Source organism: Halichoerus grypus, chromosome 12 (genome assembly GCF_964656455.1).
Source record: "Halichoerus grypus chromosome 12, mHalGry1.hap1.1, whole genome shotgun sequence".
NCBI classification, from domain to species: Eukaryota; Metazoa; Chordata; class Mammalia; order Carnivora; family Phocidae; genus Halichoerus; species Halichoerus grypus.
Window position 1 is genome coordinate 77,345,468 of NC_135723.1, and position 18,407 is coordinate 77,363,874.

Below are 18,407 nucleotides of genomic sequence, written 5' to 3' on the forward strand. Positions count from 1 at the left end.
AGGGTCCTGGGATGGAGCGCCACGTTGGGCTCTGTGCTGAGCGGGGAGTCTGCTTAAGGATTTTCTGTCTCTCTCTTCCTCTGCCCCTCCCCCTACTTGTGTTTTCCTTCTCTCTCTCCCTCTCTCTGAAATAAATAAATAAATCTTTAAAAAAATAAAAAAAGGCTGAGTGCAAGGTGAACCTGTGGATATGAAGGTATGTCAGAGGAGCACCATGATGTGAGCAAAATCAAGGAGGCCCAAGATACATCCCACCACGTTAGAGGCAATGAGCAGACCATGGTTGGCCCGTGTGGCTGGTGTATATTAACCTGTGGGAAAGTACAAGGGTATAGGTCTGGAAAAATAAGTTCAAGTGGAAGATTTTATTCTGCAAGCACTGAGGAATGTGGTAGAGTGTGCTGACACCTATGCCAATTTCCCCTCCTTCTTTGGTCATAGAACTTCCTAGATCAACAAAGTGTTTTCTGGAACAAAGACTATCCCCTCTCCGCCTTAGAGTTGTGAGATGTGAATGGACACGATGTGTGTTTCTGGATATGCCCATAAAGGGAAGAAACATGTTTCCTCCCATTCCACTTTCCCCTTTCTTTAGCCTATATGTGGAAGTAGAGTGTGCCATGTGGGACCATGTGAGCTGGGGAAATGCCCTAACACAGCAGAGCAGCGGGAGAGAAGGGCTTGACTCCTTGGGCTACTCACACATGTGTGTTTTGTGAAATATAAACTCACTTCTATTTTGTATTGCAGCCACCCCTGGGCACTGAGCTATTGCTTCTCCATAGTGGACATTTAGTCAGGCAAGACCTAGGATGGCCAGTCATTTCAGACCTTCATTTAGCCCAATAAGCCATATAAATGACACATACACAAACGAGCTGGAAAGCTCTGTCTTAATTAAAACAAAGAACTCCTGGAAGTGTTTGAATAAGGAAGTGTGTTTTATAGGAAGTGAGTGACCGGGGCACCTGGGTGGTTCAGTTGGTTAAGCATCTGCCTTTGGCTCAGGTCATGACCCAGGTCCTGGGATTGAGTGCCGCATCGGGCTCCTTGCTCAGCGGGGAGCCTGCTTCTCCCTCCGTCTGCCACTCCCCCTGCTTGTAAGCTCTCTCTCTGTCAAATAAATAAATAAAAATCTTTAAAAAAAGAAAAAGAAGTGAGTGACATATAGCAGGTGAGTCTTGCCTGGGGTTAGGAATGGGGATTGTAGGGTTTTATAGCAAGCAGGCATGCGGTAGAAATTTTTGAAATGATGAAATATTCTATATCTCAATTGTGGTTGCAGCTACACGACTATATATATTTATAAAACTAGTACTTAAAATAAAGTTGATTAAAGAAATTATTTTAGGGGTGCCTGGTTGGCTCAGTCGGTTAAATGTCTGACTCCTGATTTTGGCACAGGTCATGATCTCAGGGTCATAAGATCGAGCTTCACAAGCCAGGCTCCCCACTCAGCGTGGAGTCTGCTTGAGATTCCCTCTCTCCCTCTCCCTCTGCCCCCTCCCTGCTCTCTCTCTTTCTCTCTAAAATAAATAAATAAATAAATAAATAAATAAATAAAATCTTTAAAAAAAAACGAATTTGGCCATGTATGTGTGTGAGATAGATCAATGGGAGGAGACAAGAGGTGGGAGAGGAGAGAAAAGTATGGCTTCAATCAAAGTTTTAGATTATTTGGACTTGTTCTGGGAAATAGTAGGAAGAATGAAATTAGAAGAAAAATACTCATTTTGAAGGAAGAAGTACCAGAATTTGGAGACAAATTGGTCCTGGAGATACTGACTGACATGGAGGAGGTTTTGGCTTTTCTATGTAAGGCGGTAGCTGAGCTTCCCCACAGGCGGATGGAGATGCCGCATCACAAAGTGGTGAGGGGGGCAGGCAGAGCATTGCCACTTACTAGCGAAAAGCACTTCCTAAATCTCTCTGAGTCCCTCTTCTTCATTTGTAAAATGGGGATCATGATGCTGACAGATTGCAAAAAAGTTGTAGAGAGCCGAGAAATCTGCGTAATACACCTGGCACCCTGGGGCCTGGCCCCTGGTAGGCACCCATGAATGCATGAGGTGAAGGATGATTGCAATAACGTATCCTAAGAGAAAATAAATGAGTTTTCAAGATGGTATGACAGACTCTCCCATACATGCTTCTAAGAGATGCTTGGAGGTGAGGAAATAAGAACTCAGTTAATAGGAAAGATGAATCCGCTTGTAAATCACAGGATGATAATTGGAAGGGGGGTTGGATAAGCAACACAGCTCTTGGCAGTATTTTTTTTTTAAGGGGCAGCTCCTTTTGCCACAGAAGATTCAGTGGTATATTCATTTCTCTTTTCTTTACCTCGCTTGACTCATTCATAGGAGTGGGAGTTCAGACAAAAGGAAGCTCTTGTAGCATCCTGCTTAAGATTCTCCTCATATTAGATTTGGTTCTTAGCCCATTTTCTGTCAGGCTTCCTGAGATCAGAAAGCAATGCATAAAAATTCTCAGGCTCGACAGTGAACTCTCTGAGCTCCAGACTGGAATTTACAGCTGCCTGTAGACATCTCCGTCTGCATGTCCTGCAGGCATGTCCAGCTCAGTATGTCCCAAACCAAACTAATTGCCCTCCCACACACCCGCTCCCCCTCCAGTCTTCTATCTAGGTATACCATTGCCAAGTTACTAGCTATAAAATCTAGAAATTTCAGGTCTTTTACTTTTCATTCCATACTCAATCTGCTGCCTATTTTTTGTGGATTCACCTTGTTGTAATCTGTTGTATGCATTCCATTTTTTTACTTTCCTTACCCTGGTGAGGATCCTTCTCTGTCCAGGACCACAGCAACAGCAATCTAGCCAGCCCCCCTCCAGACTCTGGAGTGCTCTAGAACTCCGGAGTGGCCAGTACCTACACAAGATAAGGAGTGGCCACGCCACGGGGTTGCATAATAGCTGCACCCGTCTCACAGCCACCAGTCTCTCACTGGCTAATCCGCTTAAATTTCTGAAAGGCAAATCACTTCTGAAAATATTTCAATGACCTCCCCCATTTAGCTTATGAAATGAAGTCCAAAAACCTAAATTTCACCCATTTCCTTTCCCATGGTAGCTCTTCAAGCATCCTGTGCTCTAACCACATCAAAGGACAAGCTCTGCCCCCCAAATAATATATACTTTTTAACTTCAGAGTCATGGGATGTTCTCCATGAGTTAGCGAAACACCACTCTTCCTTCCTGACTCAGCTGGAAAGCCACCTTTTTGATGTAGCTGCCTTCCTTCCCCTCTTCTCTGTCTCCCCTTCCTCACCACGACCCCCCTGCCCCCGCACTCTGTCTTCTCCTATGAATTTTATCTGTGACCGGCACAAGTGTCTTGCCACCAGATTTTACAGTGCTTGAGAATAGACACCATCTCCTATTGTCATTTCTGAATCTCCACGGCACTTTGAATGGACTATTAACTAGCCTGAAAATAATCTTAAATTTTTGCTTTAAAAATGTGGTGATTTTTAGAAAAGAAAGCTTTTGAAAACTCCCAAAGAAATACTTAGCCATTTTGTTTGCAGCATATCCAAACAGTGAACTCCCTCAGTGCTCCCATAGTCAATACACTTTTTAAGGTCTCTGGCAGTTTTATTGTCCCAGCTGCCCTGTCACTGTAAGAGGCCGGTGTGGACCACCGCTGGAAATGCCATCCATTCCCGTCAAGCCAGTGCAGTCTGTGTAAGATGACTGCCCAAATTTATGCTGGCTGTTCTAGAGTACTGAATCAGGTCAAAATAGCCGAAGTCTAGAAATGTGGAAATTGACTTTTATTTATAATTTGAAGATTTTTTTTTAACTGAGGTCAACAAAATATATGCTTTTTCTTTCTGTGCCTGAGACATATCAACAAAAAAAAGCAGGCATTCAGGGGCACCTGGGTGGCTCAGTCGGTTAAGCGTCTGCCTTCGGCTCTTGGTCCTGGGATCAAGCCCCATATGAGGTTCCCTGCTCAGCGGGGAGCCTGTTTCTTCCTCTCCCTCTGAAGTGAAGTTATGGGGAGGTGGGTGTTGAGGAAATTATAAAAAGGGATACTTTTGGTTCTGATTGAGCAAAGGATTTACTCAGTTTTCAATTCAATCTATGGAAGAGATCAAATCTGGCAGTTGATTTCAAATATTGCATTTCTTAGACTTGTTTTCTTCTAAAAATTGCTTTAAGAGACTGGGATGTAAAAACATTGAGAAGATAAATTAGCATGAATGTGCATATTTTTATATTATAGCAAACAGCCACATTATTTATCATTTAGCTCAAAAACAAACCTGAAAAGTAAATGGGCATCTTTTCATCTTTTCTCACTGAGGATACATCCTCTTACAGATTAGTTCCAGAGTTTGGAAATCATTATTGTTACTTTACTCAGTCATTTCTTCTCATATTTCTCTCCCCTTGCTGATCTTGTTGAGTGGTAAAAGTGCTTATAATGTATAAAAATTATATACAGACAAATGATGACTCTCTAGAAAATATTTATTGACACATTTAAATTTTCTTTACATTTTCTGAGAAATAAACGTAACACACAAAATACAGTAAAATGCACTCTCCCCATTTCAAATAAATATATTTTACTCTTGTAAAAAATTTAATAATCTGTGTAATTCACCACAGTATCTTAATCAGTGAAATAAAGCAAAGAATATCTCTAGTTAAATTGTCATTTATTTTAATGATTCTCACGACATTTTGCTGGAGAAAAGGAACACTATTCTCTGTAGAATTATATTCATACTTGCGGACTATTGCCTCTTGTTTGGAGAAGACAAAGGTAAGCTCATTTTAAAAAGTGTTAGTGTCAAAAAGAGCCTTAGTTTGGGAGAAAGGTAGCATCCAAGATTTTGCTGAATGAACTACATTATGTGTAAGCTTTCTTGTTAATACTTCTTAGAGACCAGGCTACATTCTGAATTATAATGATTCCTATGCATCACACAGGCAATTTTCAAAATTAGTGGTTAAGTATTTAAATTAACAGTTATGTACGTAATATAAGCCCAAGATGGAATTTTAAAGCTCTATTAACAGGAAAGGTTAAAAATAATGGTGCTACACAGGACAAATTTATCCTTTTCACTCATGATTGTTATTCTTAACATTATAAGAACTGAAATCTACTGAATTATACAGACTTAACACAGACTCTTATATACACATAGATCCCTGATCAGTTTAAGACAATGTGTTAATTTGCTCTTGTAAGTAATAAGAATATTTTAGTAACCAGAAAAAAAATCACATTTAGGTAGTCACCAATCTTCAGAGTTTTCTTATGTATAATCTACCCACTCTCAGAAGAATATGTCACCAACCAACACAGTTCACTAATACTGCCTAATTTCCTATGTTAGAAGTTCATTGGTGTTTGATATACTAGCAAGCTTATGGAAGTAAATCAAACTTTACTGTAGCTCCAAATCCACCATAGCATAACTTGTTTACATGGCTTCAGAAATGATGGTCAAACTATGCTATCTTATACAGGCTATAAAGTGGATATTAGATCTGTCCTCAGCATTATAAAGGGCATCAACCATTGTCCAGGTGGTGACTTATAAAATGGAAATTTTCCCTCTTTATTTTAAAGGGTAGAAAATTATATGCTTAGTCATTCCTTCATGGCAACATTTTTATTTCTACACATTTCTGAAACATGTAAGTATGTACTCAAAAATTCACAAGTCCAGTAAAATAAATTTGTGGTTTCCTTCTTTGACGTTCTCTATAATTCCTCCATCTCAAAGTGTGTAGTAAAGCTGTTTGCCATAGATGTGTGTTCAAAGATCCTCGACAGGCTTGGTTTCAATAGTTCTACTGAGTGACATGACAGGTGCTGAGTCGTGTCATTCTTCAGGGACATCATTTGGTCTGTCCCAGGCTCCCTTCTATCATAATAGAGGGCCCAGAGCAGAGTAATGGTGAGAATCATGGCCAAGATTTGTGTCACTCCAATGGAGATTCCCAGAAACCTTAGCACCTGTAGTTGTTTGGTTCCTCTCAAAAAGGAATACATTTTCTTCCCACAACCCTGTAAAAAAAATAACACAGGATTACTCTGGGGGTGTTACAGAGGGTCAAAATAATGAAAACAAACTGTATCAGTTAATGGAACCAAACAACTTGAATCATAGAGGTTTAACACAGTGACTCTCAACAGGGAATGCCTAGGAGAAACCAGAGGGCAGATGGAGGTGAGCACTTTTTGAAAAGCCTGGCCAGGTGATTCTGATGAGCTCTCTCCTTCTTCTGTCTTCCTCACAACCGGAAATTGAGAACCACTGGCATAAAATACAAGTAGAGCAGGGGTTGGTAAACTCTTTTTTTTGTAAAGGGTCAGATAGTCAATCTTTTAGGCTTTGCAGGCCATATGGTCTCTATGGCAACTGCTCATCTCTGCCACTGTAACCAGAAAGCCACCATAGACAGTTTGTAAATGAAAGCACATGGTTGCATTCCAGTGAAACCTCATGGTAGGCCAGATTTAGGGCCATAGATTGCTGACCCCTGATCAAAACTGATCCAAATTTTCAAAAATAATGTTTCCTTATTATTATTTGTATTCACTCTTAGATGATAGCTCATTTGGTCAGAGACTTTCCCCCAAGGATCAGGAACGTTTGCCCAGTCTACTGCTAAAACATGCTGGTGGGTAGAAGTCCCATCTCTTCCCCTTCCCCAGCCCCACATGCATACACTTCTGCCCACTGCTCGTAGGAGAAATACACATGGGGGGTTTTCTGCCATGACATCAAGTTCTAGTTCCACCAGGTAAGGGTTTGAAAGAATCGTTAGCTCCCCTACACACTAGAGACACCTGACTTCAAAAGATAAGCAAGGTTTTTGTTTGCTTGTGTTTAGTTTTAAGTATAAAAGGCTAAGGAGTGCCTGTGATAGAAGAGAATTCTGAAAGAAGAGAAGAGGGGAAAAAAAAAAAGAAAGAAAAACTATAACCAAGGATCACGGGAGGGGTGGGGCAAAGGGAAGGAGGGAGAATGTGACTAACAACTGCCATAAGTCACTTCTCCAGTGAACAAAGCCTAGAGAACGTGCCATGTCTCCATTGAGTCCACAACAAAGAAATGATAATTCACTCTTCTAAAGGGAAGCTGATTCTAAATGAAGGTGAAAATCTAGGAAAGAATTTTATAATAATAAATTTCAAGAACTTTGAAGATTCTGAGATTTTACTCTATTTGGAAGCAAACTAATTAGCCTGTCACAGTTTCATGGACTTCTGGCAGAAGACAGAGACCAAGGATTTTATTACTCATAGCACCAGCAATAGCCAAAGATGTGCCAGTTCCTCAAGATCTGGCAGCACAGAGACAGCCAGATGAGGCCTGCGTACACAATGGGCTGCATTATGGAAGAGAAACCTCAAGTTTAGGGAACCTTAATCTTTCATAATGGGCAGTAAACATACTTGGCCTTTGCTTTGAAGAAAGACATTATTATACTGGACAGTAAATAAACCCACCCTTTTCTCTGGAGGGAGACACTATCTCCACCTTCAAGGCTGTTTTCTGTGCAAAAACCCTTGAAAAGAGGGGTGCCTGAGTGGCTCAGTCAGTTAAGTGTCTGACTCTTGATTTTGGCTCAGGTCATGATCTCAGGGGCATGAGATCGAGTTCTGTGTCGGGCTCCAAGCTCAGTGTGGAGTCTGCTTGTCCCTCTCCCTCTGCTCCTCCCCCTGCTCATTCTCTGTCTCTCTCAAATAATAAATAAATAAATAAATAAATAATTAATTAATTTTAAAAACCACCCTTGAAAGATAGTCCAAAAAAAAGCATCCAGTGCTTCTACTCACAAGACATGCAGAAATGCAAGAGACCCATGGAAAATTACCTCCCAACAAAAAGAACTTGACTTTTCAAAACTTTTCTTCTGAGTTTGTGGTAAACAGTGACTTGGTCTCCTTACCCCACTGAGGCAGCTACTTGAATAAAAAGAAATTGATAATTACTTAGAAAATTGCCTCCTTGTTTTCTTCTCCAGATTCCACAAAGAACTGAACTAAATCAAGGAAAGCAAGACTACTGAATCAGTTGTTAATTTGTGCATTATTTTGGAGGAGAAGAATGAATAATACATAATTCTTAGATTTCCAAAGACATTGATCAGTAACTTTACTCCAGTAAGTCATTATTCTCAAGAAGCAAAAAATCATGTAAAACTAGTCATAGACATATTTCAAGAGCTTTTTCTGGTCAATCACGTAATGCAAATTAACAGCAAAAGATTAGCAAAATGTCATCAATTTCACCAAAAGCGAAATTAAAATATTTAAAATTTAATACTAATTAACACTGGTTTAATAAAATCACTTCTCTGGCCATCTTACTTGTTTAATATGCACACCAATATGCATGTACATGCATGCATACACATACACGCACACGTATTCTGTGTGTCACAAAGAAAATTCACCGAAGTTCAAATCCTTTTCTTTTTTTTTTTTTTTTTTAAGATTTTATTTATTTATTTGACACAGAGAGACACAGTGAGAGAGGGAACACAAGCAGGGGGAGTGGGAGAGGGAGAAGCAGGCTTCCCGCTGAGCAGGGAGCCCGATGCAGGGCTCGATCCCAGGACCCTGGGATCATGACCTGAGCCGAAGGCAGACGCTTAACGACTGAGCCACCCAGGTGCCCCTCGTTCAAATCCTTTTCAAAGAGTTTCATTCAGCTAGTCTATCAGAGCCAACTCACTCTTATATTTATGTGTAATTCTCACAAGCGTCCTTGCATGACACAGGATAGAATAATAGTTAAGATCATGAACCACAGAGCCAGAATTCTGAATTTCAAATCCCTCTTCTCCTACTTATAAGCTATGTGACTTTGGGCTAAGTTACTTACTCTCTCTGCTTCAGTTTTCCCATCTCAAAAAGATAATAATAGTGCCTACCTACCTGGGATATTGGGAAAATTAAATGAATAAACACCCTTAATACTTAGAGTGGGGTCTAGTACATGGTAAGAGTCCAGTGGGTGTCAGCTCGGATCTGGTGTGTTGGCCCACAAAAGATTAGAAAGCTCAGGGCGCCTGGGTGGCTCAGTTGATTAAGCGACTGCCTTCAGCTCAGGTCATGATCCTGGAGTCCCTGGATCGAGTCCCGCATTGGGCTCCCTGCTCGGCAGGGAGTCTGCTTCTCCCTCTGACCCTCCCCCCTCTCATGTGCTCTCTCTCATTCTCTCTCAAATAAATAAATAAAATCTTAAAAAAAAAAAAAAAAAAGATTAGAAAGCTCAAATTAAAATAGATAGAAAATCTATGAAAAGCAAGTATGAATGAACAAGTAAGTACAAGGTAGATCACAGCATTGTGTTACCACTGAGTACTGATGCAACAACAGCCCTTGCTCATAAGAGCCACAGTGGCTGTTGCTGTTTTTCAGGATAGTGAAGTAATGGTCTAAAATGATTATTTGCTACTGAGATATTGATCACTACCCTTCTCATGAAGCAGAGAGGTATTTAATATAGTTTGGAAAGGGTCACCTTAAAGATAGTCAAATATAAAAGGTTTAGCTTCAAACATTTGGAAAATTAATTTATACAGATACATTATTTAACCTCATTGCCAGCACCAGATCACCATATCCATCTTTAGAAAAAAGAAACTGATATAAAATGACTGTGGATAATGTTAACTCCTTACCTATATTCTCAGTACTTAAAATAAAAATGGATGTTTAATAAGTAAATAAACGATTAGTTAGAATGGACATATCAATAATCTGGTAATAATAATTAAAATGAACTCCAGAATTAAATGTAAACCGTTCAAGATATACATATGGTGATGTTTCAATCCTGTGAAATGCTTTAAGTCGATTACCACTTGAGTTTTACCTTTTCAGTAGTCACTGCTACTTAGATTTTACCTATATAGCTCTTCTTTTGTGAGAATGAGGCAGCATTATCATGATATATAGTTCTTCTTATTGGCATAAGATCTCCTACCCCTTTTGACTAATTCATTCGAACTAAAAAAAAATACAGGAAAGGTAATGTTTCTTTTTCAAATCTGTGAGTAAAATCAAGCAGAGATTGATAACTGAACTACAGTCTATTGTGTTTCATATTTTGGCTTTGGGGAAAGTCTGTTCTAATTATATTTTAAACAACCACTTTATAAAAAAAGGCATAGTAAATTATATCATCCAGGATGGTTTGGGGGATGCGATATACTAGTTAACACTGAATGTTCTAGAGTGGGAGGGGACTTGAAAAATCAATGAGTTCGACTTTTTAACCTTTAAGAATATGGCTGAAAAGCACTTCCAGAACAACAGTGGCAAAACTGGCAGAGAAACGACCTCTAAATAGTCTCTCTTCCACATAAGCAAGGAAAGAACTAGCAAAATCAGCTTTTTTAGAACTCTGAAAATTAACCAATCTTGTAGCAATCTGAGGAGCATTATTCAAGAAAAGTACCTAAGTCTCAGTCAGAACAGCAAGCTCTGTCACATTTTAATTAGCCCTCTCCCAGCCCCTCTCTCCAGCTCTGCAGTAGCCTTGAAAATCAACAGTCCATAATTATGGTGAAAACTAGTGGCCTGGAAGCCAGAGGCAACAGAATAGGATTGGAGCTCCTTCAAAGCCCCATTCTCAGAGAATTGTCATTATTTGTCCTATCTCCTGGTTCCCTGGAAGACCTCATTTGCAAGGCTGTTTTTCTTTGAACCTGAGTTGGAGCTCAACCAGCCCAACAGCCTTTTCCCTGAGGGTGTTTGTCAGAAGCAACCAGAGGACACTGAGGTTGCCTGAGGCAGTGCATAATAATTGCACACAATGAGCTAGTCAAAGTGCTTAAAAAGAAAATCTGGGGGAATGAGAAATCCCCAGGGGCCTTGGCAAAGTTCTGGGATACTTGTGGGGATCTGCAAAGTTCCACGCGTGAGTCGGGCAGTGCTCCTGCCCAGGGCTGTGCACATGCTAAGGAAAGACCCAGGAAGGCACTAAGATCTTACCTCTGGCTAACTTTGAAGCTCTGTGCACCCTTGACAGAGACTGGGAGGCTTACTGGTTCCAGGCATCAACTGACCCCTAAGTTAACTGAGCAGACTTCAGTGCCCACACATGACAAAGAATACAGAGTTTATAGAACTAGTTCAGGAAAGTTATTAAGGAACAAGTGAACAACAACCTCAACAAACTCTGGGCAGGGAGGAGAATCTGATTTCCAGAGTTGCCACATTTTATTATTTAGAATGTCTCGTTCTCAACAACAATAACAAGATGTGCAAAGAAACAAGAAAGGATGGCTCATATACACACAAAAAAAGCCTTCAAAGAAAATGCACTTCTAATGAAAGGAATTGCCTGACTCACTAGACCATTCTGTCCGCACTTGAGAACACTAATTCTTCAACTTTTCCTTATTGGAACCTGTCTTCCTAATAAGATGTGTTAGTCCTGGTTCTGCTCTCAGATGATCTCTTTTCCATAAGGTGGAGAGCTGTATCTGAAGCCATCACTTTCTCTTGAATTATTCTCTTCTCCAAACTAAATATTCTAATTCCCTCAAGTTTTCTAAATATATACACTGCATCAGCCTACTGAGCTCTTTCTGGATTGTGCTGATTTGGTCAATGTTTCTCTGAAAATAACACTGATTTTTAACTTTAAAAAACTAAAAATGCTGTAAAATATTAAGACAACCAAGGCTGTTGTGAAGGTTTGGATCCCTGGCAAAAAGCTTTTCAGGTTCCCTAGAAGTGTGGACATGGGATTGCATCACATGACACATAGTCAGGACCTGGCCTCCTTCCAGATCTCGGAAATAATCCCTAAAGATTATCTCTGCGTCAAGATGGGCAAGGGTTGTTTATTCAAAGCAAAGGTCTTAGGATCCTCAATTTTTATAACAATATGTCAGCCCTATCACTACCTCAGTTAGTTTACAGAGCACATAGATAACCCCTCAAACAAGACAGAATTTTAGTACTTAAGTTTGTCATTAGAATTCATTAAATACAGGGGCGCCTGGTGGATCAATCAGTTAGCGTCTGCCTTAGGCTGTGGTCAGGATCCCAGGGTCCTGGGAAGGAGCCCTGCTCAGTGGGGAGCCTGCTTCTTCCTCTCCCTCTGCCCCTCCCCGTGCTTGTGCTCTCTCTCTCTCATACTCTCTCTCTCTCAAATAAATAAAATCTTAAAAAAAAGAATTCATTAAATACAAATCTCTCTATACTGCACACAATTTAATATTTTTTGATGATCCAGAAGGTATTGTGGCAACTTGCAGAATATCAGGCATCACGCTGAATATCAGTGAATCATCTACACAATTACTTAAAGTTAGGGATTAACTTCCCAAAAGAACATTCCTCGTCTTGAGGAGAGTATTTTCCCAGATTCCTGTATAGAAGCACTGTCCTCCTCAGCCACTCTAAACTCTTCATAGAAACAGCTCCAGGGCTGATGGTCCATTCCACATCATCCTCAGATATTCAATCTGAACACAAGTTGTGACCTTATTTTCAGCCAGTCAGATAATCATGCATAAGGTTTACACTTTCCAGTGAAACTTGGACACTGTTGTTGAAAACAAGACACCAAGTCTAGAGAAAAAAACATACAGATGTGTCTTTATATACTCCATTGTACTATTCATAGAGACTTAGTTGCATAAACAAACATTTCTGTTGGGTGAGTCAAAGAGGAAACAGAAATGTTAGAGTTCAAAACTGCATTCCATTTCACAAAGGGGGTTTTATTCAGAATTGGAAAGAACTTAATTACACTTACTTGCTTTTCTCAAAATAAAATACTCTAAGTTGATTTACTTGAATATTTTTCTTCCTAAATAAAGCTATGTTAGTCCTACGTTAATAACTTCAGAAAATTCAAAATTATGAATAAGCATAATGGCTAACCTACTTTACTTGCTGAAATATTAAAATTCTGGTCAACTATTAACTGTAAATAATAACAGTACCTTTTTATCAGAGAAAAAAAATCACTAATCCCTATATTTCCTAGAATCTATTGGAAGGCATGTCAGGATGCCTCATTTCACTTGAGGAAATGATATACTTGAAATTATGCTCTGATCTAGCTCCAAAATGATTTTCTAAAATTGGAAGAACCCCTCGGCTTTTCAGTACTCAATATTCACAGGCCACATAAAAAAATTAGGCAGACTTCTAATCAGCTTATGAAGATAAAGTATAAATAGGTGTAGGTACCACTACATGCCAGTATTGATATTTTTCTAATGGACGTTTGGTAATACACATGACTGTCAAGTTTGAAATGACTGTGTTAATTATCAGGTACAAATATATAATCTTCAGCCTTATTTCTTCTAAAATTAAAAAAACTGAATGCAGTTCATGAGTCCATGAGCTTTACACAGGTTGAACCAAATGTTCTCCACTGATAATCATAAATGCTTCAGGGAAGAAATGTTTCTTTAAAAAAAAAAAATTAAATAGCAAGTAATAAAATTCACCATGGGACGTTCTGTTCTCTTAAGAATAAGGTTAACCAAACCCATGCCTAGGAAATGCAGTAGAAAAAGTCTTCCTATTTCTTCCTATTCCTATAAAAAAGATTTTATTTTTACTTTTTTTTTTAATTTTGAGAGAAAGAGACAGCAGAGCAAGAGAGCAAGAGCAGTGGAGAGGGGCAAAGGGAGAGGGAGAAGCAGGTTCCCTGTTGCGCAGGGCTGGATCCCAGGACCCTGGGATCATGACCTGAGCCGAAAGCAGACGCTTAACCCACTGAGCCACCCAGGTGCCCCAAGTCTTCCTATTTCTTAATGACAGTCCCTCATATCTTGTTTAATTCTCACTTTATCCCCATTGGATAGACAGAATCACCAAATTTAAAAGACTGCATGTACGGAACATTTTTCATTTTTACAAAAAGATGTGGTTGTAAAGAGACTCTGGAGTCAGAAAACCCAGACAGCGCTGTTCTCGCCCTGAGGCCAGCTCCAGCAGTGGGCACTCCCTGACGGAGGGAGCAGAAGCACATTTACAAGCTGCTCCATCAAACAGTGTCTCTCATTGGGCCCTCTGGCCACCTAAATTTCGTCTGTAAGAAGTGGGAAGGTGTTAAAACAAGTGAAGTGGGAAACCACATGAAGTTCCCAAAACCTTGACCTGAAAATCTGCTTTCAGCCGGCACAAATATATATAACCAGAAAATGCATACTTGTCCTGTATTGACTCGCAAAACTGGGTGCAAATTGGCTAGTTAAAAATCTAATCATAGATTGTTAACTGTTCTAATTACTTTAATGAATACATTAATATATTACAATTATTGTCATTACTGTCATTAGCTACCACCATGCATTGAAGATTAGTGTTTATTATGTGCCAAGTGGTTTGCTAAGCATTTCTCATTAAGAAGCTCCATTTATCCTCGTACTACTAGAATGAGGTAGGTACTATTATTATCTCATTATACAAATACAGACATTGAGGTTCACAAGTGAAAAAGAAGCTACAAACACTCAGCTTGTTCCTCACCATGTATTCCACATCTCAAAACTTTAGTGCCTAAAAATATGGGCTTTGAAATCAAATAGATCTGAGCTCAGTCCCTGACAAGCTATTACACGGGGTTAGGTCACTTAGCCTCTTTTCTTATCTGACTTTTCTCATCTGTAAAATGGAGAGAATAATACTGTGCCTTAATAGAAATATTTTAGGGCTCAAATAAGGTCATGCATATTTATAGAGCTATATCAATGTGTATCTTACTTGAAAAATCCAAGGTGTCCTTTCCAATCCCTAATTTACTTTACCTCTCAGCTATTACTGGTAGTGTTTACTGTAAACAGGCACTGTTCTAAGGGCTTTATAGATGTTAATTCACTCTCCAAACAAGCCTCACCCGGGTACTTTGGTTATCACATTTTGCCACTGAGAAAAATGAAACACAGAGACACGAAAACCTTGCCCAAGGTCACACAGCTAGTAAGGGGCAGAGCAAAGATTAAACCTCCAGAGTCTGGCTTTGGAGCCCAGTCTTAACCTCTGAACCACACTTCTTCACTATTCCCTAAAGACCTCTCCTTCCTTAACTTCCAGGACACTGCTTTCCATTTCTCCTCTGTCTCCAACAGGTGGGTCTCCTCCTCTTTCCCTCCGCGGTGCCATGCCCCAACTTTGTCCTCTCCTGCAGATGTGACACCACTCTTCGTCGGACCTTAGATCCCCCCCATGCATTCACTGCCTCATCTACACTGACGATACCTTAATAGAAACTGCCAGTCCCCCCACCTGCTCCAGTCTGTTCTCCACTTCTTCACAGTAATCAGTGCTGTCTGTGGGAACACAGCCTCCCAGAGACCCCACTTCCCAGCCTCCCTTGCAGCTAAGCAGGGCCACGGGAGCCCTCGTCAATGGAATGGGAGCAGAGATGATGAGTGCAGCGCTGAACGCGTTGGAGCGTCTTCCCACGCCCTCTTTCTTCCCACTGCCTGGAACTGGAGAAAAACAGGAGTAATTTTGGAAGACAGGTATTAAAAAAAGATGAAAGTGTCTCACCATCCCGGGTCCCTGGAGGAACCTATGCAGCAGAGCTGTCCGGCAGCCTGGCCCACCGGACCAGTTTACGAGAGAAAAATAGACTCCCACCGTATTCAAGTCATTGCATTTGGAATGAGCTCTTTCCCTGTGTAGTCCGCACAAAATCCGCATCTCTGCCTGAATTAGGTCTACCAAGTGTCATCTCATGTGTGACAGGTTCCTACCGCTGCTCCCCGCCTGGAGACCCGGTCCTCACCTCCACTCCGCTTCACAATGCTGACACAATGATTCTGACGCACAAATCTAAAACTGTTACTTTGTGAAGTACTTCTTTCGGGTCAGAATATTATAATGGCTTTCTTCTGCGTAAAAACTCTAAAGGCAATATTTGCAAGTCTTCATTAACAGAGCATAAGAAGAGAAGTGGAGCAGTGAAGAGGTAACAGGAAACCTGCAACGGAACTATGTCGGGAAGAGAGGGAAAGGAAAGAATACATGCATGTGTCCACCTGAGGCAAAACTGGCAGAACGGTTCGAAGCCCGATTAGATGAAGCAAAGCCTGAAGATAAAAGGGATTTTCCCCCTACCAAGCACAGACTGGTCCTGCAGGGCTCTGGATGATAAAACAGACATCACCCCAAGTCAGAGTCAACCCAACCCCCACTGACAGTTGCTGAGGAGATAATGGAGTCAGCCGAGAGGCAGGAGGGAGTTTCTTTGACTTCATATAAAAGAACCCCAAGAATGGAACTTCTTGGGGATATTCCATCTAAATAACCACTGAGCCTGAAAGCTGCCTACCGTTCACTCTCTGGGCAGGAGGTTCTGTGTGTGTTTATCTGAGAAGGGAGTTTCATTATTAATAAATCGGAATCCCGCGACTACTCAGTGCTAAGCCTTCCTTTCATAATAATGCCTCAAATTTGTGAACGTGGCCTGCCTTTCTGTGTGGCAACTACTCACAGACTTTAGCATAAAATGCATGCAGTAACAGGACAGCCAGGGCTCTTCCTAATGCAGCGCCTGCCCTGTCCAGCCCTGCCAGGAGGCCCCCCTCCCGCCCCATGCTCCAGCTGAGCTGGAACTTTGCATCCCGGCCTCTTTGCTTGCCCCAGGCCCTTTTCGGCCCCATGCCCCCCAAATGTTTTCTGCATGTGGCTAGCACCTGCTTATCTCAATGAATGATGAGCCCCTCGTGGTGCACATCTCAAACATAAACACAATGGTAATTAAAGATTGCCTACCCTGTGTCTGGCTCCTTCTTGTGCCCCCATTTGGGTTCATCTAATTCCTATCTCATTCTAGCCACTGATGTGCAGATCATTACTATGCAGACTTGACTAACTTTATGTTACTGAACCTGGCCAGCACCTGGTTGGGGACCTAAACTGTTACTTCTAGCGTCCTGCCTTGCATTTCTCTTTCAACACTCGTCCCTCATTTTGTTTAGCTTTTTTTGTGAGTGTGGTGATTTACTTGGTCGTAAGAAGAATCCTAGTAGTAATGTAAGAGCAGGGTTACCTGGGAGAAAAATAATCAATCTCATAACTATGTAGAACTTGCCAGAAAGCCATACATACCCCTATCCCCCACCAACTCCTTTTGTATCTACAACACTCTGTCATGTCTCTACCGCAGAGAATTGCTAAGGAAGTATTTGTGTTTAGGATGTTGTGTGTGAAAATTATAAAATTAAAGTTGTTTCTATTAGTCGAAATAGATATATAGTATTGACTCACCTTTCTAACTGTTAACAGGAGAAGAGTGTTATCAAAAAGTGTTGAGGGCTGAGATGCTGCCCAGAAAAAAAAAAATGGTATAGATTATAAAGTAAATACCATTTGCCAACAACAACAGGGTACAAAGGAGATAAGGAAGAACAGGACTTCCAATCTGTGAGGGAGGACAGCATGAATTCATGACTCTAAGCTCACATAGCAGATAACACACAACAGAGAGAACAAAAACTTAAAATGAACCATCCTAGGGGCACCTGGATGGTGCCGACAGTTAAGCATCTGACTCTTGGTTTCAGTTCGGATTGTGACCTCAGGGTCCTGAGATCGAGTCCTGCATGAGGCTCTGCACTCAGCACAGAGTCGGCCTGAGATTCTCTCTTCCTCTCCCTCTGCCCCTCCTGCTTGTGCTCTTGCGTGTGCCCACAAAAAAATGAACCATCCCACATGGTTCACTGTGAGCTGCCCCCACCTTTAACTGGGATGATGTGGGGGAGCATCCCTATATGTCCATGTACCTTCTGTGAGCACTACAGATCTATACCTACTTGTCACCATCTGGGTTCTTCATCCTGTAAACCAAGGCTCAGAGAGATCACATCCCTTCACTTCCATGCTCCCTGCCTTTCCCTATCACCCTGTTTGTAGATGTTTTCTCTTACTCAGAGAAGAAATAAACAACCACCTAAAGAGGCAGAAATGGTTTGGGGCAAAATTACTTGTCACAAAGGAAATCATAAAGAGTATTTGCTATTCAAACCCAATACCACATGGAACACAGAAAGACTAAGGGTCTAAAAGGAAAGTGTTCTGGAGGCACTCAGCTGTGTGGAAACCATCTCTCTGTTCAGCCCTCATATAAACTGCTGTGAATACTATTTTTCTGAAGAAGCAGTCAATATCTTTTCATAGCGGTCTTTCTTCTAACTACAAAACAAAGAAATGTGTCTATGGGGATACATTTTACTTCACTCTCTGTTCCTCTTTGTTTTACATTTTGAGTTGGTCCATGTGAAGTAGGGCCTGTTGTGAACATGTTTACTTCCATGTAGTTTTCTTAGGTGGCATACAGAGGAGGAAAATGGCATTTCAGTCCCTTTGAGGAGATGTTTATGCTTCATTTCACATCTGGGGTAGCAGACACTGCAACTAT

The 18,407-nt window shown here is 40.9% G+C and overlaps 1 protein-coding gene across 3 annotated transcripts in view; it reads right to left on the reverse strand.

Moving 5' to 3' along the window:
• Nucleotides 1-4,482: 4,482 nt before the first annotated feature.
• TSPAN12 (tetraspanin 12) overlaps nt 4,483-18,407 on the reverse strand; it is a 62,611-nt gene continuing 48,686 nt past the window's right edge. For all 3 annotated transcript variants that reach the window (XM_036092986.2, XM_036092985.2, XM_036092987.2), the window contains one exon: nt 4,483-6,055. In XM_036092986.2, the coding sequence (XP_035948879.2) occupies nt 5,750-6,055 (306 nt within the window). In that variant the 3' untranslated portion in view covers nt 4,483-5,749. The remainder of the gene's footprint in view (nt 6,056-18,407) is intronic.